Source organism: Musa acuminata, chromosome BXJ3-6, assembly GCF_036884655.1.
Source record: "Musa acuminata AAA Group cultivar baxijiao chromosome BXJ3-6, Cavendish_Baxijiao_AAA, whole genome shotgun sequence".
NCBI lineage: Eukaryota > Viridiplantae > Streptophyta > Magnoliopsida > Zingiberales > Musaceae > Musa > Musa acuminata.
Genome location: NC_088354.1, coordinates 33,733,648 through 33,760,000, shown reverse-complemented (window position 1 = coordinate 33,760,000; position 26,353 = coordinate 33,733,648). Strand labels below are relative to the sequence as shown.

General features: G+C 38.1%; 2 protein-coding genes across 4 annotated transcripts in view; both read right to left on the bottom strand.

Annotated features, from left to right (window-relative positions):
* The window catches only part of LOC103972739 (subtilisin-like protease SBT5.6), a 6,449-nt gene extending 5,683 nt beyond the window's left edge, over positions 1-766 (bottom strand). The window contains exons 1-3 of the mRNA XM_065154213.1: positions 313-766; positions 144-238; positions 1-41 (exon numbers count right to left, since the gene is read on the bottom strand). The exon at positions 1-41 is cut by the window's left edge and continues 57 nt beyond it. Coding sequence (XP_065010285.1) covers positions 1-41; positions 144-238; positions 313-396 — 220 coding nt within the window. The 5' untranslated portion in view covers positions 397-766. The remainder of the gene's footprint in view (positions 42-143; positions 239-312) is intronic.
* A 1,549-nt stretch (positions 767-2,315) lies between these two features.
* On the bottom strand, positions 2,316-23,607 carry LOC135641001 (alpha,alpha-trehalose-phosphate synthase [UDP-forming] 1-like). 3 transcript variants are annotated; one of them, XM_065155936.1, is made up of 18 exons: positions 23,490-23,607; positions 22,285-22,725; positions 21,830-21,927; positions 21,254-21,642; positions 19,115-19,229; positions 18,821-18,922; positions 16,153-16,303; positions 14,726-14,814; positions 11,688-11,736; positions 11,153-11,253; positions 10,052-10,239; positions 7,442-7,559; positions 5,851-6,030; positions 5,658-5,780; positions 5,490-5,577; positions 5,254-5,384; positions 4,682-4,780; positions 2,316-2,848 (listed from the first exon to the last, which is right to left on the bottom strand). In XM_065155936.1, the coding sequence occupies exons 2-18, from the start codon at positions 22,703-22,705 to the stop codon at positions 2,426-2,428; spliced, it is 2,865 nt and encodes a 954-aa protein (XP_065012008.1). In that variant the 5' UTR covers positions 22,706-22,725; positions 23,490-23,607; the 3' UTR covers positions 2,316-2,425. The 3 variants fall into 3 exon arrangements, with proteins under 3 accessions (XP_065012008.1, XP_065012007.1, XP_065012006.1); XM_065155935.1 differs by having other exon boundaries at positions 23,487-23,598; XM_065155934.1 differs by lacking the exon at positions 23,490-23,607 and having other exon boundaries at positions 22,285-22,850.
* Positions 23,608-26,353: the final 2,746 nt, after the last annotated feature.

Sequence of the window (26,353 nt, the reverse complement as noted above, 5' to 3'; positions counted from 1 at the left end):
GCTTGTAGCTGTACACCAAGGAATTCAGCGCCTCTTCTTCGCTGCTCAAAGTTGATGAGAGTCGAAACGAATCAGAGACTCGGGTAGTAGAAGGAAGAAGAAGAAGAAGAAGAAAGGATGAGGTTGACTTCGAATCGGTGCACCTGTTCTTAACAGAGCGCAACAGGGAATGGTGGTCTTCTAGGATTTCCTGGCCGGTTCTAAGTCCCTTGTGCTGTCCTAAGTACACAATATACACCTGCCCAAGAAATGGTACGAATACATTACCGTGCTTAAACTAAGCCAATCCAAGGAAGAAACCATCCTAATTACCCGGCGTTGCTCGCTGCAGGAAGCGGTGAAGCAAAAGATGAGGAAAAAGACAGGAAGAACAAGATAGGGAGAAGGCCCTCTCATCGTTCTTCTTCTTCTTCTTCTTCTTTCTCACGTTCTTGGTCTCCCTTGGACTAGACTGGTGCTCTATATATAGGAGGGAGAAGATGGGGACAGAGTGTGGAAAGCATCAACAACTCACGCTGAAACGAATCGGTATCTTCGACAGTTTTGGAAGGAGTAAATGGAGAAGGCCGTCAGCAGCGGTCGATCATTGGCTTTGAGATCAAACCTTTTGGTACAACCATCTGTATTACTATTACTTGACGCTGTGCTCATCATCCTTCATATTTACTTGAGACAGTACCGATCATGGAGTACGTGTGCCAGCAACTCGGGGATTAGCGTTATGGTATCAACAACGGACAAGGCTCCACTGTCTCTGCTGTTCCGTACCTCACGAACACACTGCCGTAATTCTGCACAGGAACTGAAACCTATTGCAACGTTACTTAGCTGAGTCGCCTTAGAGAATCGATTTAGCTCGATCTCGATGGTGACTCCTCAAGTTGGCACAAGTCGTAGGGCGACGGGACGAGTACTGATTTGACTACGGTTTGAGGATCTATTTCCTTGTCAGTTCTGGGAACTTGATTCCGTTTTGTGCGGGGAGGGTGAGTGGAGCAGCAGCGGAAGGTGAAGGGATTCCTTTCGAGTTTCTGAAAGCGTCCAAGAAGAAGCAGCTCTTGCAACTACCGAGAAGCAAACATAAAAAAGCCACCGCCATCTGCCGGGCGGAGCAGGGTGCGCATGCCCGCGATGGATACGACGTCCCATCCCGGCCATGAGATCCGACGCGGACATCCACTAGCTCTCCGTCTCTCCATCTTAGAAGAATTGAGTACTTGTGCCATACTAATTTGTACATGTTTTCTTTGTCTTATTGATTTGTACTGTTCGAGTCAACTTCTAGACTCCACCCAGCGTCAAATGGCAATCCATATCAAGGAGGAGCCTTGGTGGGTGAAGGCGAAGGTGAAGCTCTGACAAAGAATGTGATTGAGACGAATCTAAGGTCTGGCTTAGGTACCACTAAGTTGGAAAGATCAATTATTATATGCGGGAAAGGTCAATGACTCCCAGTTGTGTCTCCTGTGCTTTCGCTTGAATAATCTTCCCAGCCGGTCGGTCCCTCTAGTGCAATAAGCTCCATCATGTATTATGTCAGGACCATTTAAACGACGGTCCTTCTTAATGATGGACGATCATCAATCATTCTCTCTCTGGTATCGCGACTTGGTACCTACGAGAGGCAAATGGCACGGCCTAATTGTATGTTTCGCCCATCTTTCACCAGGTAGTGCAGTTATCTTTCGTCCCCCATGGACCATCCATCGTCTATGTTGGTGGTTCCTTTCGAGCTTGCGATTACCTTTTTACACGTCCCTCCCTTGATCATGCATGCTTCCCGGTTCAACTCTTTAAGGAATTCAACTCTGTGTTACCATCCGTATGCATCTTTCCTTATCTTGCGTCATGCACACTGTTAAAGATTGTGCAGACTGGTCTGGTTGGGTGACGGGTGCTTCCTAAACCAGATTCTCCACCTTTGCAAAGGGAGGAGCCGCAGTTGGATGTCGTTGTCACTGCTCTGCTAGTATGATGGTGGTACCACTGTTTATGGGGGCGGAGGAGCCCTTTAGTTCAGTAAACCTGTTTCAGCGTTACTACAATCAAGGTAATGATTACCGAAACCAATCTGCCGATCTTGAGAATTACAACTACTGTTGAGGTGCGAGAGATTTGCTTCCAATCAGCAGCCTTTTTTCCAAATTAGCTGCATCACCGGAGAGCACAACAGGGCCTCACTATGATGGATGATATCATGTACAGGTGCGCTCTTATGATGTTCAATTAGCATCTAACAAACGTCAGATATAAAAGAAACCCGTATAGACACGTGAGAGAGAGAGAGAGAGAGAGAGAGAACAACAGGGCCTCACTATCCTAACTCTCCTGGATTGATGACTATGATTGATGATATCATGTACAGGTACGCTCTTATGATGTTCAATTAGCATCTAACAAACGTCAGATATAAAAGAAACCTTGGTTAAAATAATGCAGCAAGAGAACCTTGACAAGCTGCCTCAGCCATCTCTCTGAGGAAGACCACTACATCATCAGATGTATTTAGCAGATACCTTGCATTTGAACGCTTCCGCCCGACAGCACAAGAGAAGTAGTTGTCACCCTTGAGATCAAGCACCGATGACCCTTCACGCCATGACATGGTCTCTTGCGGAGATCGCCATCCGGTCAGGATGTTATGATTTGCTGGCATCCTCCTTTCAGATCCAACTGGAGCCCTTTGAGGCCTAACATGTGACATCCTTGAGTTGTTCCTAATGCTTGATGATCTTCCAGTAGACCTCTTGTCTGGAGATGCTTTACTGGTCTCAGATATTTTCATTCTGGTGGAACTTGCAGGCTCGGCTGGAAGCTCTGGCTCAAAGAAAGTATAGATATCCTCGTCCTGCAAGAGAGAACTATCTTCCTATTAAATAACAATTTCTAAAATTGTGCTGTCCACGTGCAAAAAATGAGAGGAGTAAATTAGAAAACTATGCACAAGTGTCAAGTCATATTCAGGGATGGATCTATAGGTTTAAAAGCCTCCAAACATAACAGCCAAAAACGTATAAATTTCACATTCCGAAGACGTTTGCCACTAACCTACTACTAGTGTGACATCATACCCTGAAGTTTCAGAAGCATCACCATGCAATATGATTGAGTCTATAATTTAAAGTCTCACCACTAGTGGAGAATCATCATTAGTTAGTGATCCCAAATGCAGCACTGGCAACTTGATGTCCTGTTATTGTCTAGATAACAGAAAATGAACATTACCTCTATGGTATCTAAAATTTGTATCAGGTGGCAAGAAGAGTACTTTAGAAATACTGTGTTCTTTTTTTCTTTCTCAAGATGTTCACCATGCAAAGACAAAACTAGTAACAACAACTATATGCAACACCAAACTTCGTTACCAGTCCAAACATGTCGACTTCAGCAGCCAGAAAAGACGCAAGACATAATTAAAAATCAAGTACAATAAAGTTTAAATTTAGAATGTTGGTTCCCCATAGCTTTAGTTTATCTGTAATGATCCCTGAATATGACTTGACACTTGTGCATAGTTTTCTAATTTACTCCTCTCATAGTTTTCTAATTTTCTCCAACATAGTACAAACAACTGGAGAAAAATGCCTTTCTCTATTTCTAGGGGAGTCGAATGTACTTAGATAGGATTCTAAGCGATAGCAAGAAAAACAGGGTGAATAGGGTAAGCCTATCATCAGAAAAGAAATACATTTACATTTTTTCAATAACTATACAATCTTATATTATATTGAAAATATCTTGTAAAGATTAGACTAACCGTACTATCAAAAAGATAAGATTAACCTATTTACTACATTACACTTCTTTTATAGAGATCTCATGTTCAGTGCTGAGATACAGTATTATACAACATAACTGATATGTTTCTATGTACATGCTAACATCACATCAGACATTGGATGTCAGATCCAACACTCATAATAGAAACAACCCCTATAGAACATGGATTTTGTTACACTCTAACTAACCACAGTCCACGTTCCACCCTAGGATTGTCAATGAATTGGAAGCAAACCAATCTGATCCCTTCAGAAAATGATATAGATTTTTATGATGTAGTGACTCAAATGGAAAGATAATCCAGTATCAGATGATTAACTTGATTAGATGGAGATCAAACCTAGACAGAAAAGGATCCAATTTTCTTATAAGCACAGAAAACCATTGTATCACTCTATCATACACCAATAGTTAGGAAGTCAATAACTAAATACTACAAGGTAACCTGTTATTATTAATCTTGGACAGGAGCCACTTAGCTTCTAAGCACATGAAGTACATGGAGGAAAGATCTTTTCACAACCTTGTTCCCACCTGAATATATAATTAATTCAGAGACTACAAAAGCAGGAGAAATGGAAAGTTAAGCTTGACAAACGCCAAAAAATGGAGGCCCTGCACAGAGTTGATTGGTTTTGCAAGGAGAATGGATTTGATAACCCAAGAAATTAAGATAAAAGGCCGAAAAGGGTGCCTATTCTTATCACTTATAAACCACATTTGCCTTCACAAAACCCAATGATTACTAATGCTAACTGACACATTGATCACAACAAAGCAATTTGGTGCAAAACGTTCCGTATAATCAGGCAGATATGGAACAATAAGAAAAAGTCAACAATAAAAGCAAATCTTCGTCCAAACATCATTCTGCAATCTCAACTATTTAAGAATGAGTTACCTTCCCCAGAAAATGGCCAACACATAAAACATAATCAATTGGTGTAACCATGCTTTTGCTATGAACTATTTCTCCCAATATACGATCAATTGCAGCACCCTGCACAAGTACATAAAAGAATCAAATAAAAAATTATGACCTTTACAGGTTTAGAGCTTTTTTGATCCTCTAGCTAATACCTACATATTGATGTTACACAACCATACTCATGTGCCAAGTTAACATTGTTTTGCAGCAATAACTTCTACAACAATCCTAAATGATGCAAAGTGCATTAGAAAATGCTGCATCTTCTGTAGTTTATCATTGATACAAGTGAATATACAACCAGTTATGGTTTTCTGTAACCTATTTGACACATGATCAGCCTCACATGAATGCATGCTATTTTACTTTGCAATACCAACAGCAGGTAAAATATCAAACCCAGAAGTGCTGACTAATTTTCAGCACATGTATTCTTTCATGAAAAGAACCAGACATTCGTCTAAAACCAATATGTACCAACTAATCCAATACAAAAAATATTGTGAAATTTTTATGAAAGAAAACATAATTTTCTTCCATGTCACCTTTGTAACACCAACAGATCGAACCTCAACTGATCTGCTACCTTGGACCACGTCAACTGCAGTATTTGAAATTGGACCTGTCCACAAATGCTGCAACATATCTCGTGCCTGAAGCCTCCCAAACTCCACATCTGCCAAAAAAAATTGAGGAAAGAAAGAGAAATAACACAAACAAAACTGTGAGCAGGTAACTTTTTTTAGGCAAGTGACCAGTTGAACATGTTATGATACTCTACCTGCATACTTGTAGTTCCAAACAAGTGATGTCTCACGATGCTCAAAATGAGACCTAGGTGTTCTCTCAGTGAAATACTCAAACACATGCTGCAAACTTTCAGTCAGTTACAAATCTAGTTCATCAAACAATGTGAGGAAAGAAATGGAAGCCTCAACAGTATAAATACCTTTACACTGTCAACCCAATCCATATTTAGATGCTCTGGCATTGTTGTCATCCAGTCTCCACCTGTGTGACGCAAAAACATTCCATTTTCTGCAGCAAGCCACATACTGTACTCTCCAAAGTTCTGTGAAAGAATAATGATGTTATCTAGATAGATAGATAATAAACATCAAACAACCATAATGAGGAAATACATCATCCAAGACACTTCTGTCACTTCCACTGAGAACAACTACTGTTGTCTGTGCATCATTGCAAAGAGTTGTCAAAGGCACTTTCAGCTCTGGATGCAACTTAAGCTCCATTTCTTTAATTTGATCACCTCCTCTTCTTCCAGAAGACTCAACAGATTCAGTCAATGTTGCATTGAAACCCTAAAATTAGACAACAAACATTACAAAAACTATTAGTCATGTTTGAGAAGTTAGACATCAAAAGAGTACGCATGTAAAATTTCTACCATGGAAACAAAAAAAAAGTTACTGATAATTGTGCTATAATAAACTTATAGAACTAGAGAGCAAGCAATTTTTAGCCAATAGCCATATGACAGGTTACTTCTATTTATTATTAAACTTTAAGCTAGATTAAGATTCGAATAAATGGCTCCCTTATCTTGCATTACAGACAGTTAAAAACAAAAACTGAACTGATCTATTACCATAATACTTGGCAGTACTAATTGTTGTAGACATTAGGTTAAATCGAAGACATTAGGTATAATCATTAGGCTAATCACATGAAATTATGAAAAAACAAACAGGCATAAGTAAATAGCTTAAATCAAAGACAACTTCCATCCGATCTCGAGATTCCCAGTTTCTTTAATCCAAATCACCCTCCACTAATTGCAATTTGAAATCAAAAGAGAGAGAAAGAGGGTGAGAAGTGAGAAAGAGTGGGTGAGAGTTAGAGGGGGAGAGGAGGCAGCCAAGAAGGGGGTTAAATAACAACCCCCTAAAAGTGGGCCAGTAGTCAATTTTGGTCAAATTTGACCATTGGCACTTGGCACTGGTCGAAATTCGACTGTCACCACAAGTACAGGAAGAGAGAAATAAGAGTGAGAAAGAGTGTGTGAGAGAGAGTGAATGAATGAGAATGGGAGAGGAGAAAGCCAAGAGGGGGTTAAATAACCCCCAAAAGTGGGACAATGGTCAAATTTGACTGTTGGAACTTGGTACTGGTAGAAACTGGACCAGTACCGGCCGGTAACAGTCAAATCTGCCTGTACCAACACGAACAGTAGGAAACTAGGCATACCAGCTGGTACACCTTATACCACAGTGATTTAGCCCAAAATTGACTGGTACCCTACTGTTTTGGATGAAATTGCAGTCCTTACTTGGTATAGAGATGAATAAAATCGTAGGTTATGAGATGTCAACAACAGGAATTGTAACAGAAAAATCGATAGGGTGCTCCAGTTGAATAGATCAGAAGAATAAAATTTATGTTTCTTGTATTAAAATTCACAATTTATATTAAAGATCAGATGATGTTGGCAATCGAACAACTTGGCAATTCACAATTTAACTGCTGGTATGAACAACTTGGCAATCGATTAGAGCAATGTACATCTAGGAAGCTCTGATTGCTTTTTAGAAATGTTCACACTACAAGAGCTTAGAAGTCAGCATCTACATAAGCAGAATATTTCAGAGACTAACAAGGGAATTATGATTTCTATCCATAAAATAAGTTGGAGACAAGAAAAGCCAGGGCAAGCAGCTTATCAGTTTATCATTTATTCCAAGAAAGCTCCAAATACAAGAAGAAGAAGAATACCAGTATAAGCAATCGATTCATGGATTGCAAGTACCGCTCAATGGCTATATTGGTAGGAAGTAGTGGTGGAACTTGTCTTGTTCTAAGCTGAGCTTCAACAACAGTATCATTAAGTTCACTATAGTAAGAAAAGAAAATGGTCAAAAATCAAAATAATCCAAAATAAGTACAAGATAAAAAGTTTAATTAGTTCACTCTAACTCAAAAAGCAAAAAGAACATGCCTTTATGTATAGGTTACAAAGGAGATGTAAATGTTCTGAACAAAGAGATTTACAATTTATAGAAACATGAAAGAAACTACAAAGAACTGATGATAACTTGATCAAACAAAAAGGCAAATATGTTCCTCAAATTAGCTCCCTAACGGACAATATATTGTTATTTTGAAAAAAAACAACATAGTAAATGATAGTTGTTTTGCTATAAGCATGCAGCATGACATGAAAAATGCTAAGATAACTCAAATATAAAGCAAGAACCATTTAGTCTAAAGAAAAAAATTACAGGTTATAAGCTTATAGTTAATAGTAGACTTCAGAAGAACTACTATGTTGTAATCGACTAAAAGGTTTCTGCAGTAATTAAAAATCGTATGCAGTAATTAAATGATTAAAGAAATTAGTCTTTGTAAAGTCAACCAAAATCACAAAAGAATCATGTTGGACAGGATATTGAATGCCAATACAGATGAGTTCATGGACCACCATTGCAACAGGTCATAAACAGGCTCACAAAAGATGACCTTATATAAATTTATCATAACTAAAAGACACTCCACTAGACATTTAAAACAGGACTCAGCCAATTATTTACAACACAGTGAGCTAAAATTTACCATCATATTACATTGGTTTGCTTATAATTTTTATCTTTTGCCAGGGTTCGTCGTACCACGGTATAATGCCAAGTATGGGTGGTACATATAGGGCTGACAGGGAATCGATACATGGACCACCTTGTATTTACCAAACGACTCTGTATCGCCTATTACGGGCGTATATCACTCAATAATAGTCGAAATCTATCTGTTACCGACCTGTACCTATCGATAACGATCATATTTCGATTGTTACCGACGGATGGCTTGGATTTGGCCCTTTCTAGCAATTAAATCCATTTGAAAGGGTTTTTCGATCATATCCATAGACACATGCTTGAATAAGGTATATTCAATCATACTTACCTCAGGAGTCGCCTTGGACACATGGTTCACGACAATCAAACTATGACCATCATCACATTGATGCACAATGGCATATGATGGATCAGTATACTATGTTGTAGGATCAATTTCAGGATTGGGTCCGACAAACACATCAAATTGATATGTTCATCGTCGAGTTTCGTCGTTCTTTTTAGTGGTGGAACAAGGTATATCCATAGATCGATTACTTGGTTCATTTGAATCTTGAAGTTTAAATTGTTTAACAAATAACCTAATGATTCAAATAATTTCTTTGTAGATAATTCAATATCAACAAAAGGATAGTCTGAAACGTATTATGAAGTTACTCCTTAAAGTTTGAAAAAAATATATGTTACTATTCTTTCCTAATTAAGAATATTTTTGCTAAAATTATACTAAATTTATATTTATTTTCAACTTAAAAATCATAATCTTATTTTTTTATTTTAAAAGAATTTTTGGAGCTATTTTTTATCATGTTTTTTTGTGTCGTTTATCGCCCGTACCAACTCATGGTACATTGGTACGGAGTGGTACGTATCATATCGTCGGCTGACCGATACACCGGTTCCGACTGGTAAGGTGAACCTTGACTTCTACATCTAGCGACAAGCCCCTTAAGTAGTTTCAAGTGAGAAAATTCTTCATGATGAAACATAGACACAATTATAAGATACTAACATGAAATAAGTAATTACATATCTAACAAAAAAGTACTTCCAAGAATATAGAAAGGATGCTAAGAACTTGTGACAAACAGCATGACACAATTATTTTAATTTCATTAATCAAAATTTAATGCTTACTATAAATCACAAAGACTAATCAAATAATATAGTATAAATATCAAAAATAAAAAGAATAAAATTCTAGATAACCAAAGTTCCCCTAAGTAGTATTTGTGAAGTATCAATCTTTCTAACAATTATTCAAAATGTCAAATATTTAGATAAATTTTGGATACTAAACCGAATATAAGCATCCAACATGGATTCATGAATTACCTTCAACGATGAATACAATCCTAAGATACGAGGTGTCAACAACAGAAATTGCAACAGAAAAGACAATCGATAGATTCTAGATGAGTAGAACCGAAAAATATAATCTATATTTTGCTACAAAATGCTAATATCTATTGCTATTAAATGCTAGTATCTATTAGATAATTCTGATAACTAGAACAACAAAACAGATGCTAAACACAATTATCGCTATCATGGATATACACAAAAATATTTTTCGGTTACTTCATTATGGAAAATATATGCATACATTAATGATTTGCATAAATCACTGAAATAGCTGTAAAAATTGTGGGTATGCCAGCCTAATAACAAGTTTGAGCTCTGTTGTTATATTGTGTGACATCCTTTATGTTAACACAAGATAGAGAAGTTTCAAAGTTAGGCCAACCCACACCTCACAAAGGTTTCTGCCCAGTCTTGGGCAGTGTGTGTAGTCACATGGGCGTAGTTATGCCTGTGCCTCTTCTCTCTCTCATCAGGAGACATGTCCAATGCATAACCTATAGAAGCAGCAACTTCTGTAATGTTCCAAGGGTTTACTAGAAGTGCACCAGCCCCTAGGGATTGTGCTGCTCCTGCAAACTAGATTAGGGGAACAAAAAAAGATGCATAAGTCAATTTCACATAAGATAAAGTAGATGGAAAGAGAATTGCTAAATTAGCAAGTGGAACACATTGAACCCAAGGAAAATAACTGATGATTCCGAGAGTTGCAATATACAATAATGGGTAAGACAAATAATAGCACAATTTCCCTGTTTCTTTGTTTCCTACACTTGGAAACTCTAGAAGTATTGAAATACAAAGGGCATCCAAAATTCAAAACTCCATTTCATTTATCTTTCCCATCACCTCCCTTCCATAAAATGGCACTTATGAATATGGTCAAGTACTTCTCCAACTGTTTTCCCAGATGGACCTAGCAACACAATTCACTCTGTGCAGAGAGTTTCTGTCTTCAGTTTTTCACCATGCATAAATGGACCCAAGGAAACTGGAACTCGAACTTTTTTATTTTAACATTTGTTTCAACACTAATTAATATTGGAAAACAATATCAATTGTAGAAAATCCACAGATTATTGTTGAAATTCCCAATAACTATGTATAGGAAATATCTAATGGGATTTTTCACTCAGATTTTCTGGGATAGTGCTCATAGTGTTCTGTCAATACCAAGCTCTCTTATTTGCAATTCATAGCCTTGATAGATATTATGCATAAGCAGCCATTAAAAACTGGATGTAGATTAGTTCTGTAAAGCAACATCTGAAACAAAATCTTAAAAAAAAATGATAACACCATAAAAGATGCCATGGCAGCCTCATTAATGCATGAGGAACTTATTCCATAAGTATGCAACAAGCGACAAAAGGAACCTGCCGTTAGAACAGTAAATGCAGTTGAATTTGCAACTAGGATGTAAGAATAGAAACTAAGATCACTGAATGCTAGAAAATCAAAAAAACTTTAGATAACAAGATTCAAGATTTACTTCACTTAAAATGAGAACTCCTTTTTTTGAGCCCTGGCATGCTACAAACTCATAGCTTACAAGATTCATCCCATCTCTCAATGATGTTACTAAAGCCACATCTGAAAAAAAATGGAAAATGTAAACTTGTTAAATGGAATTGAATGATGAACAAAAGCAATTGAAAGTGAAATAAAGAGAACTAGAGTAAATATGTTATATTAAGTTAAAATAAGGCAGCAGTCAAGCCAAAACAATATGCACAAGCTATGAACTTCTATAAATGTGGAACTTCAATGCAAGAACTCAAAGAAAAGAATAAGATGAAATATTAACCAAAATACTACATCACAGGTAAAGGAAATGCCAGTCTAAGATTTTCAGGCCACTAAATTGTGCATAAGAATAATTAATATTTACATGTTACATACAGATAAAGATGTGTGTAGCCAAAAGGAATCATTGTCGTTTCCTTATTTATCCTCCATAAACTACCATGAAAAGAAATGCATTGCATAATCAACTGAAAGCAAATTCCAAGGGTCTAAACAATCACCTGTAACTGCGTATAGAGCACATAATGCATGGAAGTCAAGAGAACGATCCTGCAGGAAAGTAAAATCTCCATTAGGAGACACAAGTCATTTCAAGATACAAACAAGCTAATTAATAAGAATAAAGTAACAAAAATGTCAGAATTCAGGAGTTGTGCCGGAGCATCGCCGAGAGTTCGTCGAATGTTCGTCGGAAGTATGCCGAAAGCATGCAAGATTAACTACGATAGCAATAAGACATAAAGCAGGTATTGTGCCGGAGTCAAGATTGAGATCACGTTGGGAGTTCGAGAGTTCGTCGAAAGTTTTGTCGGAACTAATCAAGAAGTCCACGAGCTTGCCAAGAAGATCGTCGTAAAGTCCAGGAGCTTGCCGAGAGTCCGCTGGAATATTGCCGAGAGTTCGTCAGATGTTTGCTGGAAGTACGACGAAAGCTCGCCGGAAGAGCAATTGACGCATCGGAACAAGAAGTGTAGTAAACATGTCTTAATTGTCATAGTTAGAGCGTAAATTAAGTTAGGATTGGGAGGTAATCCCACTAACTTAATTAGGGGCCAATTGGGCCCTTAACAGGGCTGAATTGGGCCGAATTGAGCACCCAATTCAGCCCCTGAATTCTTGGCCGGCGGTGGCACCGCTTGGAAAGCAGTGCCCCAAGAAATCTGGGCGGTGGTACCGCCGACAGTTATTATTGCCAGCGGTGGTACCGCCCAGTGTCAGGTGTCAGGCGATGGTACCGCCCAGTAATGGCGGTGGTATCGCCAGGACCCCGAAAATTCGGGATTAGACACTTTTTGGCTCCATTTTTGAAGCCATTGGAGCCTATAAAAACCTCATCCTTTTCTGCATGAAAAGGCACGAAAACATTGAGATAATCTTGAGTTGTTGGGGTGTAAAAGTGTTGTAAACAAGTGCTAGAGTTCTCCTCCATTTTTAAGTTTTGAGATCATTCAAGAGAGGTGTGAGACTTGTAAGAGTTCTCTCCTAAACCCATGAAAAGGAGAAAGCGTTGTAAAAGAGGTGGTTGGTCTTCACCTATTGAAGGAAGGCCTTTAGTGGACGCTGGTGACCTCGTCGGAGGAGGAATCCTAAAGTGGATGTAGGTCACATTGACCGAACCACTCTAAAACTCAGTTTGCATTTACTTTGAGCAATTTACTTTTATATCAAACTGCCTCTCCTCCTAACTGTGCTTTTACTACGCTTACGTCTCATATACACTTTCAAGTAAACACCTTGTGAGATCATTTTTAATCATACGAAGATTTAATGAAACCGACGCTTTTCATTTGTGCAATTTACATTACTACAAATCTCTTTAATCTTCTTCTACACTTTTACGAAAAGCTTTTAAGTTCAAATTCTCTCCAAAACGGATTGAATCAAAATCATTTTCGTCGGAATCGATTTTGTCGTTGCTCTTCGCTCTGCCTCTCTCCGCTATCGCTGCTCACCGCTACTCTCAGTCAGCAGCCTCTACTATCAGTCAACAGTCTCGGTATCTTCTCTTCTTACACTAATAGTATATTGTTAACAGTATACTATTAACAAGATTTTTTTATTTATCAGATTAATAATATATTATTTTGATTTTAATACTGTTAACTTTATTTATTGTTTTGAATTTTGAGACTTTGTTAACATGACATTGTAACTTTATACTTAAGATTTTCTTAATTTAATATCATATTTTTATTTAAATAATTATATTTATTGATTATATTATATATTTTTTTATATTTTAATGCCTCACTTCACTCGGGCAAGTGCCTAACGCCTCGAGCGTTTTGGAACCTTGGCGCCTTTTAACACCCAGAGCTTTTTAAAATCACTGTAGTTAAGTAGTTACTGAGCTCTTAAGCTTGAACATTATGCGCAAATTCTCCATCAAAAGTATCAAGAACCAATTTATGAGCAGGATTTAAGTTGCAAATTCATAAGAAAATTCTCAATCATATTAAATTATCCTGAACAATGATGGAAACAAATAAATCTCCAAAAAAGTACATCAAATTTAAAACTCCAATCGGAACAATTTGGTGAACATTTCTCAGTAACAAGAATCAGGAACCACATGATCTTGATACGAATGAGCAATGTAGAGATTAACAAAATTCTTGTCCTGTCTGGTTGTTTTAGTGAAAAGAGTGCATTTTTGTTAACATGCAACTACAACTACTAGCAGATGATCAACATCACTGTTCTAGGGACTTATCAAGTATGTTTCATCCAGGATAAGCTTATATAGTAAATCCATCATTAATATAAAAAATGTAAGCTGTTTAACCATCATAGAGTGATTCTAAATGTCAAATGAGGCAATCCATCTTAAGTTTCTAAGTAACTAAAGACCTTTCAGGTCAATAATTATCAATATTTGTCTTTAAATATGTACATATTTATTGTTAAGAATGTTTTGTATTGCTAATGATAATTAACTCAATATCCCTTTAGTACAGAAGCTCTATCAAGTTTGTTTCTTGCTTGGGTTGGTAAAAAAGGGCCACACAATATGGATCTAGGGTCACTAAAAGAGGGTCACATTACTTTTCCAGGAACTACTCAACTTATTACAGGGGATTTCAGACATACAAGAAAACACAGATGTCATTAAATTTCTCACCAACAAACATACATGCTTAAAGCATATATGCCAATGTGATATCATTCAAATTTCAAACAACTGATCTATGTAGTTCTTCAAAATTTTAACAAGTTGCATTGGAGCTGAGCTAACATCTTTTCTGTGGGAAAATAAGCAAGCTACCCTAATAAAAAAAAATCAATGTCTGCAAGTCATGATTAAAAGCAATTCCTGGTATGTCTATTGTAAGATTTTATCAGGAAAATGACATTATAATTACTATAGACCTGAGCAACAGCAGTAACAACAGTAACAGATATTTTGTGTTAATATAGAACAGTTGCTACAAGTAGTAATGCCAACGAAGCATATCGGACTCTCTTCCAGTGTACAACTAAATGAATAGATAGAAGTGATGAGATATTAAAAACCATAAGAATAGTGGTCGAAACAAACCAGATGATGTATCGGAACAGCAGTAAGTGTTCCAAATCGACCATTTATACGACCCACAATTTCATGAACCTGGCTAGTAAGCTTTTGATCTGTTTCACAAAAAGGAGCAATTTAGAATACAGTTACTTAGAACCAAAAATCAGTGCAGTAATGTTGTTTATTGCCATAAATTTCCTATACAAGTTGCTCTTGCATAGGAAATTTCAAGTTCCTCTGTTTCCTTCCTCCTTCCTCCTCGTCTTCCTACACCGCTATGCACTACCTTTGTCATGCACAGCCACACACCTCAGTGATGCACAGCCACACACCTCCGCATCGAGCTCATCGTAGACATCAACCCCACACAGATGCCTACTGGTATGCCTCTTCCTCCTTCCTCTTCCTCCTTCACCATCTCCTCTCTTTCCTTTCACCTTCCTCTTCCTACAGGTATGCCTACAGGTATACCGATACTGAGTGGTATGTACTGGTCTAACTATATCACCGAAATGGGTTCGATACTCGAAATGACAATCCTTGCTAAATACTTAAGTATAACGATTAGAATTTACCAAAAGATTAAAAATGACAGATAAAACATACAAATATAACATGTCTAATAAGAAAAAGTAGCAATCAGAAACTAAGATATGATACAAAATCTAATATTTCAAAAGAATAAACATGAAGAGCTAGTGAACATAATATACTGTTTGTACTATACAAGAGCTAGCAAACATAATATAATGGTTTTCAATTTCAAATTGTGTGCATGGTTGATTCAAACTAAATAAGTATGTAAGAAAGAAGTATACGAGCCATTTGTCAAGTTTCTTAACTTAAAACATCTACCTGGTGCCTAATTTAAATTGTGATTCAGTGAATGGTCGTTTTAGGACTAATGAATGTGTACATTAGCCTTTCCCATACATCCACATAAAAGGCATCTATTAACTCTCCTCTTACGTGACAAGTTATGGTAAAATGTAATAAAAAGTATAGAGAATGTTGTAGGATACACACACAAGCATCTCCCGACGAATGACAAAGTAGCATGGCAAGAGGTCATATGCCAAGATCCATCCAACGACACAATCTTGTGTCATATAAGTCGGCAAGCTCATTTGCCAGCTGACCTAGGCCACATGTTGGCCGAGCCATACATCACCTCCATCCCAATCCACCATATACAGAAGCCCCTCCAGGACAAATACATTCCAAGTTGTGTTCATCGGCATCACAATCCTTAGTTGACATAGTTAATTCCCAAGGAAAACCAGGTAAAACTGATTTTCCATAAAATCTAACAGTAAGTTCTGGGGTTGCCATGGGAAATGGAGACCTTATAAGAAATGTAAATCACAGTATTGGTACCAAAGACAAATGGCTCGAGAGAACTGTGCTATTATGTAGAACCAAACAAATTAGTTAGAAGAAAAGACACATACATTCAGGGACATCAGTTCTTGTCGGCACAGCAATTTGCAGCAGAACTACTTTATCACGCCAAGATGGATTCTCTTCTAGGAACTTCTCAAATGCCAAAATTTTCTGTGGAATCCCCTTAATCATGTCAAGACGATCAACACCCAGCATTACCTACCAATAAATAGTTGATTTACTGATAATACAAAGTAACTGGAATATGACAAAATTTAGGGCTACGATCAAGAGATTAAACTAACAATTAAAGGGAAAACAAGTACTAAATCATCACTAATGACTCAACATTAGAAAAATACAAAGAACATGTGAGAACCTTTGAAGGCAAGGTTTCTGAAAGAATAACAATGATCATCATTAAATATTCACAATCCTGATCAAGAAAACAGAAATGAACCTTAGACCAAGAATTCAAGCTTAGTTAATTATTCCACTGAATCTATGTAATAGGCCTCATAAATCAAAGTATCAAAGCATAATCTATGAGACATAGATACATTGTATTTTGCTATATCCACATTAGACGTATGCAAGATAATTCTTAATATATGTGTTCAATACTTTTTAATAATAGTTCTATAAAATGTCATACTTAAGGACACCTAGATATACTTCATAGATACCTTCTGCCAGATACTCTTAAAAAAAAAAAGGTAATCCTTTAAGATACCTAGGAATACTTCATTGCTACCTTCTGGCCGAACCATTAAATGTTTGTTCAGAGTTCAGACAAACTGATTATAATTATACTAAGAATAAATTTACAACTGATGAAATTAAAAGGATGATCCTGATACATTCGTCAAATGTTTTTGCTATCTTTTCTACCTCGTTATCGTTATTATATATCATGTTACATATCTTTATATTCCAACACTGCAAGTAAATTTTATATAATGAAATATTTCAATTTTCAAATCTTTATATCCAGGCATCCAAATTATGTCGTAACAATATAAAGTAACTATATCCACACTTCATAAAGTATAAGTTGAAATTATAAGAAAAACAATTTTCAGATAATTGAGCCAGAAGCATAGGCTTACAATGTGAAAAAAATTTGCTCATTCAAGCTCCTGTTTTACTCCTCCAGAACCAAGGTCAACATCCCAACATCTGTAAATAATTTAAGTTTTACTGGAATGATTGTAAGGAAAACCTTGATAAGAACAGATACTTGATTATCACTTTTCTTTATTTAAGTTCCTTAGAGCTTAGGAATATATGCTTTGCACAAAATTTTCCTTCACCAAGGTGACAATTACTAACAAAACAAAGCAGTCAAACCTAAGCTCTACCTTTGAATTTTACTGCTATTCATGGAAACGTAGCACTTGGGACCCTTTGAGCTGGAGGTTGATATTGCGCAACTCCAACATAGTAATGAATATGTAAACAACATCAAGAATAAAGGAACGAATTTTGAGGGATAAGGCTTTAATATAGAAAGCCAGAAACCTGAATGGTCATAGAATACTTAAATATATGCTACAAAATTTTGAGAGAGATGAGAATTCATGTTGCTCTTATCAAATGACCACAAGGCAGAAGTGAGTGGGCCTAATTTGTGATTGCTGAGAAACAATTAATTTGTCACATTAAACAAATTCCAATTGTGACAAATTTCAGAAAATGCCAAGTGCATTTGACGGAAAACGATGCAAAATCACCAGTGAAGTAGATCCATTACACCCAAAAAAAATGGTGCAAATTTTTACAAGGTTTTGATAACCAGAAGTTTGTAAGAGAAAACAGAGTTGAGAAGGCTCACAACAAAGTTACCCCAGTTATTGCACTCAATCCCTTAATACAACTAGATCTAGCACATGAGATGCATGTGAATTTATCCAAACATAGAGTGGTCCGGATGTCCAAATCTTATAATCTGATAGGCAGTTATCATAATTGTTATTGATTGTGCAAAACTTAGAATGTAGTTTTTACATGTTTGGCTCAATAAATAGGGTTTACCAATTGGATTAATCCCATGAAGTGTTGTCATATTGCATTGTTTCAAACTATAAAATGCTTCCGACTTCACACACGTTATTCACATCAACAAATTAATCTCAGATTGCTTTGTTCTCATGAATCATGACAGATGTTAGACTGCATTCTTAATCAAATCATTTTTTTACTATTGCACTCTAATTGCAATTGAACATTTTTCTTGTCAGTTCATTTTCGTGCTAGTTCAATATGAAGATGGTCATTTGCTCTAATTAGATTTATTGCACTAGGGAACTCTCTAATTTAACTAAAGCCACAGTATATCTGGAGTAGTTCTCACCAGGGTCCCCCTCATACTTTGACTCGGACACACATAATTGGACTGTACTAGTCCTAGAACTATCCAAATTTATCCAAAGGCAATATAACAAAACAAAAAAGGGTCATAAAGTAGGGCATGTTTTCACTTATAAAAAAACTTTTGCCAAAAATGTAAGATCATAACAAGAAAAAGTAACCTTGGCAATCTTAAAATGAGTGGTCCAGAAGAATTGGCAAGTTTGTGATTCAAACTAATTTTACAATGTCACTGGTTTGTCATGTCAAGCATCTAACTAACAACATTGGTGAGATTGCATTGGCTATTTGAAAATCCTGCTCGCTGGGACCTATAAAATTTAATAAATTATGTAGGTTGCGGAGATAAATTATCCTGTTACTTACCTTTCGACCTGCAAATCTGTGTGTCAGCTCATTGATGTGCTCTTTGACAGCTGGAAGCTCAAGTGCTCGTTTAAACCGGTCGGAGTCTATTCCAATTGGAAACTGAGGTTTCAAAATAAAAATTAGAAGGAAAAAAAAACACCAACTCGAGCAATTATTTGTAACCAAAACTATCAATGCATTTGTTTTTTCCTTGGTTGAAACCTAGCCAACAAACAAAGTAATGATACGTCACACTTTGGAATACTGATGGAAGAGTCAAATGCCATCAGAAATTAAGCAATTCAACTATACCGCAGCCACCCTAGTCAGCCGTCCTTGATCTTCCACCCCTTCAGGTGTGCCCTCCAGCCCAAGAATGCGAGTGCAAGCACTAACAAAATGCCTAGCATAATCATATGTGTGGAACCTGCAGTAACAATTTACATGATGAAACCACTGGCTGGTGAAAAAAGCTCATGAGGCAGGCACTGAACAATAATGACCTTCAACCCTGGCCAAAACAAATGCAAGGGAAAGAATAAAATTCTAATTGAACTCCTAAAGAAAAGAAAATAAACAAAAGTGAAACTCATGGCTTATCTGGTAAGATGTCATGCAGTGTTAGTAATACAAATATACATATAAAATGAGCCAAAATCAAAGGCAGCGGTTGTATGCCTTTAATCATTAGTCTATTAATCTCCTGAAAAATTCCAATGCCACAGAGAACACATTCCATATCTGGAAACAAACAATCACCATCAACCATGCCATCGATGAATCAGAAGAGAACCACAGAACTCTGTACAGTACATGTAAAGCACAAGTACTCTAATAGCAAATTTGTCAAACGAAAATTTCTGCACGATGTTAGCATCATTATTAATTAAAATTTGTCACATCAAAACACAGACAGTAAGATTTATGCAAATTTTTGGTCTGAAGACAGGACAAAATTGTATGCATATGATGCAGAATGTCATATGCATCTCAATTCAAAACCAAAATAATCTGTCACAGAGGCAAGAGAATAAGTTAGGAAACAGCAAAGGTGACTTTCTCATTCATTCAAAAACAAAAATTTTGAAGTGATGTTTGGAAATTCATACATTCAATAAACTACATGTAGATCACTAGTTCTATGAGAGAAAAGCAAAAGTGATCCTTTCTTCTGCTCAGGCAATTAAGATTTAGTCATACACAAAAAACAAATTAGTTTCTTCCAACTATCAAACAAGAATTATAAAATTGCAGAAGTAATCCAAAGATTCTAGAATTCTTGCTGCAGTTAGCAAGAGCTGCACAAGTTAAATCTAATTGAAACAAACCAAGAAAAGATCAATCACTAAAGGGGCAAGGATGCCACCATTTGCAAGTTGCAACCATCAATCTTAATCTAAATGTTAGCCAAAAAAAACTGTCTAACATTGGCCATAACTATGTATATGCCATTTTCTGTAAAAACAAAAAAAAAGACTACAATCTTCACAAATGCAAGTTAATACAATGATGACAAAAGAGAGAGATTATTAATCACATGCTGCACTATAATGAATGATAGATAAATCCTTGATCCTTTTACGTGCAAGAGTTCAATAAGACATTATATATTAACTTTGGTTTTAAACTTTTCAACACAAAAGAATCATGTTATTTTTTGAAAAAAAATTGAAAGATACTTTAAGCTCTAAATCATCATCAACACTTTCAGCTAATCAATTATCACTTTATCCACACTCAGCTCATTAACTTTCCTCAAGTCATGTGTTATCCTTTTAAACTCTATCCTCTTCGCCTTCTCCTTTAAAACAGAGGGATCTATGCATGTGCATGTCAGTTGCATTGAAGTGCCAGATAATTCATCCATTAGGTTATGCATTGGCAATTGAAAAAAAAAAATTATATGTAATTTGGCCCATATGAATCTATGGATAACTATTCTAATCATTATTCTCAAGAAGAGCAAATCCAATGAGCAAAAGATTTTATCATATATTCTCCTAAGGGAGAAAAACATCCTCCAACAAAATGTTAGATAACAATGGTAATCAAAAGTTACCTGCTATAAATAATTAGTCAAATAAGACAAAAAGTCTCCATAACAATAAAAATGAAGAAATGAAACCAACAAGATGAGAAGGAAGCTGCTTTAAATTCTGAAGCAGAATTTAGTTTTCCAAATACCACTCGTTTGTCAGAATGTTAACTGACAACAATCCTCACCATGAACTAGTGCTAGTTTTCCTTCATTCCGAATCATGTTACACCAAATCCATTGAATATAAACCTTAATGGGGCAAAATAAACCAGAAAAGACAATACACATAACTGCACTAACATCACAAGCATGAGACCAAGACTGCATTCCTAGCTTTCCAAAATTGGGAGTGCATGGAAATTCAATGTTATAACATTATACTAAGTGCGTCAAGATGGAAAATGCCTGCTTACCCGACCAGATCAGCTGCAAGAACTGATCTTAGTAACTCAGACCGAGACGGCAGGGTTCTGTGGATTTCTGAGGAAGGGAAAGGAGTGTGAAGAAACCAACCCACTTTCATCTTGCTATTGTATTCCTTAAGACACTTAGGAAGAAACATGAGATGATAATCATGGCACCAAACAACATCCCCTTCTTGGTAATGCTTGTTCACAACATCAGCAAACATCTGGTTTGCCCGCTTATAAGCATCAAACTGAGATTGGAAACTACGAGTGGTCGCTAGACGATCTTCTTGTGGAAGCCCAAGGTAATGAAAGAGAGGCCAAAGTATGTTGTTGCAGTAGCCATTGTAATACTGATGTACTATTTCTTCATCAAGAAAAACTGGAATGCATCTCTGCTTGAAATAAACAACTCGTTATAGTAATGATTTCGTAGCCCTTTATCAGGAAAACTAACAGGCATCTATGCTCAAAAGAAAAGCATAGGCCACCTGAGTGAAATCTGATTATTTTGTATGGTTTCAAGGGCAGAATCATCAAAATCTAAAACAGGAGAGGCAGATACTCAAGTTTAGACAGGACCTTTTCAGCCAATGCCTTTGTGAGTGCTCTCTGCCCAACTTCATCTGGCACACTGACACCGGCCCATCCAATCCACTTAGCATCAACATCCTTTACACCTACGATGTTGAAGAAACAAGAAAAATAAGCTTTCCCTTCTCTGAAGAACATGCATTATGTCAAACGGAGCACCTGATAACCATGTCAATTGTGCTCTTCTTTGCATGCATGAACAAGACAAATATGTGAACAAGATGGAGTATCTCATATGCACGAGTTCCAAAAAAACATGCAAAAAAATTGTGTGGCTTTAACCTAAATTCATATACAAAAACAATATCTCGTTCTACAATCGTTATTTTCTTCAAAGAAAAGGGATTCCAAGGTGCAGCGGCAACAGCAGAAAACTAACGATCGATATAGTGGACCTATCATACATCCCAGAGAGCATTTGGAAACTGAGAGAGCAGACTTACCGAGCAGAGCGCTGACAAGTCCACCGGCACTGATCTCCAACGACCAGGAATCCTCCCCTCGCCGGACCGCAGAGACGGGCAGCCTATTTGCCACAACCAGCAGCCGCTGCTTCATGGGTCTTCCCCCGCTCCTCCTACTTCCCTGTCCCGTTGTGATCACCGGCGCCAAGGACCCATCGACAATCTCTTCATCGGGCTCACCCCCGACCTCCCTTCCACAATCCTCCGGCAGATGCTCAGAGGACTCAGCCTCCCGGCCACCGTTGCCGCCAGCCTCGTCTTGCTGGAACGCTCTATTTATCTTCCTAAGCTCTCTGTCGCGCAGCAGCCGCTCGACCCGCGTGGGGTTCCGGCTGCCGCCGTACTTGGACCCCTGCATGCCCCGCTGCTCGTCCGGCGGCTGCCCGGATGCCGGCCTCATTCAAGCAGATGCCGGCCGCCCTGCATTCGGACAGGGATGAGCGCCGTTAGCCGCTGTCCAGCACACGCGACAGACACAAACAAATTCGTCATCGACAAAGGAAGCCCGGGGAGTTCTATCCGTCGACGGCAGGCGGCTCGGCGAAGGTGCCCTTCGGTGGCCACATTACTAACTCTCTGTGCGGTTGCCGATGATCTATTGTCTTCTCAAGTCTCCGCTTCCTCCTCCTCTCGGTACGGACTAATCCTAGTCCAGGTTATGTGATCGTCGAGGAACGTGACAAAGAACGAGGGGAATCGGGATGGGGTCGGTTACGGGAGGGAGTGGTGCGGAAGCGGTGGTCCCGCTACGGGTCTCTTGAGGCCCACCCTCCCATCTCACCTGTTCCATTCGACGAACACGCGAGTTGCTCGAAATCAATCAATGGCGATTCAAGGAGATCAAGAACCACGAGACCAACCGCCGTAGATCCACAACTCAAACCCAAGAAGCAAGAAAGAACACGGAGAAAACCCTACGGCGATGAGAAGGATCGATCGCAAACACAGGTAAAAGAAAGAAGGACCAGCGCACAAGGATCAGAGAGAAGCCAATCCCGCCTCGATCTGCACCAAAACAAGGGGCGAAACAAAAAATCTTGGCCAAGTCAGGGTAGGGTGGATTCAAGAAGTGGGTTCTTGACGGATTCGCAAGCGAAGGCCGAGCGGTTCGACGCAAGATGGAGGAAACCGAAAGCGAGGGAGAGGAGAGAAGAAACGAGGGTCGGAAGGATTTCTCGTACCACCTGATCTCCTATTTCCTCCTCCGAACCGCGAGGGATGCGACGGGGAAGCGAGGCGGGGTTGGGGGTGGGGGTGGGGGGAGAGGTGCTGCGGGATGCAATGTCTCTCCGGTAATCTGCCCCCCTTTTATACCTGTCAGTGAGTGGTGTAATGGCATGCAGGCGAGGACACCACTTCGCACGCCCGTCAAAAGTGTATCCATACATACGGTACAGCGCACAGCGACCATGGCCGCACCGACTTCTGTATGTACGTGCGTGTGTGAGGAACACATTTGAGATGGCGACCGGCAAGTCAACAGAAGCGAGGTAGTTACGATGATAAGAATCATGAGTACACGTGGACGGTTAAGAGTCAGCTGTAATCCGCGTTGGTGACTTGGGGGTGTCACGCACGAGAAGGAAGCCGCTACGGAAAGCAATCAATTGACTGCGCGTTTTGGTTGTATTGGGTGATTGATGTGGTGAGCGGGACGGGAGGTGGCGTTGCTGTTGAGCCCCACAAACGTGGCCGGTTCGGTTGGGGGTTGGAAGGAGGGCGAGCGAGTCAGGGGCTGCTCGTGACGTTGGTTTTGATCCACGGGGACGACAGCTCGACACACTCGCTCCCCAACCTACCCTGGATTATATCTGCTGCAATACCTCGCTCAGGCTGCAGGTTCTGATGGGGATTACGTGTCTCATATATATATCATGTTAAGAATTTGTTAGTCTATCAAATCTGGATAGTAACATTACACCCAAAACAAGATTAGGATCAAATATAATTATTATATATTTGATCATATATTAAAATTATACTTATATTTTTATATTAACTTGAAATTATTTTTTGGAGAAATAATTGACATCATGTTTTGACCACTGATGACGTCAGAGGAGCTCTACGTATCAAATTTGAGTAGTGACATGAAAGTTGCAGACGTGCTTGAAAAATATAAATGAAATTGATGAGAGTCCGACAAATCGGTGCAGTAAGGAAGGCTACGTGAGCCGTCTTGGGACTGTCTGTTTAATGATCTTTGAATGGTTGTCTAAAAGTAGGCAAGCTTTGTAGAATGAAGTAATTGGAGGAAAACTTGGAAGCAACTCATAAAGTCCGATCATGCTTTTCTGACAAATATAGTCCAAAGAAAAGACCACATTAAATTGTTGACTGATACAAAAAGATAGCGATAGAATCGGTCAATTTCATATTGCATTTTTAAGTTACATTGTGAAAAATGCCTACATTTTCGTGATTTCAAGGATAGGCAACTTTGACTTGTCATGATCATTTATGTATGTATGTATATAAATATAGATAGATAGATAAAGCAAGAAAAGAGATTATACGAAGTTTTTGTAGTACTGTAAAGAAGCAAGAAACAATGATTAGTTACAGCTTGGTAAAATACTTAAGTGTAAAATATATTAAAAAATAATTAGATCTCAATTAAAATTATGACAAATAGGGAAGTTTATATCTTAGAAATTTTGGAAGATAACATTCTACTAATTATATTTTTGAACATTCTTATCTACATAATGACAGAATGATAGTAACTTCACAGGATATCTCACGAAGAGAGGAAAGTAGAAAGAGAACATAAGGGTTTAGCTTTTTGATCTACGACATAGTGTTTTTTCAATATCCAAAGTATCCTATTGATTATAATACTTGAAGATTTAGCATTAAAGTTTTTTTTCTATTAAAATAATTACTTTAAATGTTTTCTTTTATTATCGTACAATAATAATTCATGGTGTTAAACGTTCACTGATAAGTAGAGAGAGAGAGAGAGAGAGAGAGAGAGAGAGATTAAGGAGGTATAGATAATATTGACAGTGGCTAAAAAGAAGAATATTGTTTTGGAGAGGTCATCTGCTGAATATGATGAGATAATGATGAATGTTTTCCTTTCTGAATAGCATTCGTCAAAAGCAAAATGAATGGTCACCTTCCATCGGTGATGCTCTGTCTGTGCTGCAAATGGATGGATTGGCATCTAAAACACTAGGAGATGGAGGTAAAGCGTGTTCGTCACATACGTGCAACTTTATCGCCTCCCTTGGCCTTTCTTTACACTTCTTTATTGACTGCGAGAGGAATATGTACATGCAAATATACATATTTATACCCACACACACGCCTTGAAAGGCTAAGGATAGAGCATGGAAAGGGAATTCCCCAGCTGACGACGACATTCACAAATCCAGATTTGGGATCACAAGCTGGAGCTGTCAAACCAAAGCCGAAAAGGTAGGAATGTGATGCCCAATTGATAATAGTAGAGATTCATTTTTATTCCTTGCTTTTGGCTGCATCCAAGCGATGGACGCTTTCGGACCATTCCTTTTCCTTGGAGATTAGGAGGGTCCTGGCGAAAGAAATATCTCGCGAGCTTCACCATTCTTTCCATTCTTATCGTGAGATCGATCGAGGCTAAAATTAACCTTCGATCCAACTAGAGCCTCACGTCTAAAGGAGCAGCTTTCGTTTGGACGATAACGTCGGCCCCCGAAGCAATCATGCAAACATGAAAAGCTGCTCGAGAGAGCTTTGCAGGCTGAAAGCCAAGCCACATGCTGTTGCTGGGAGTGGGATACAGGGTTGCTTCTTTGTTGACTCCGTTCGCACTCCAAGAACAAGACGAACTGGTGAGGTCCACGCAATGGAGAGTCAACTGGGAGTCCAAAGCAAGCTCACCAAGAGCCTGATGGTGGCTTTGTTGCCTTTGTTATCTCCAATATATGATCCTGTCATGCTTTGTTGTACCATGCTGTTGAGAGAGAGAGAGAGAGGTAGTGCTTCTTCCCGAAGCAAGAAGCGGATTCTTCATGTCAGCGTTGCCAAACAAAAGGTGCAAAGCTGGAGATCTCATTCC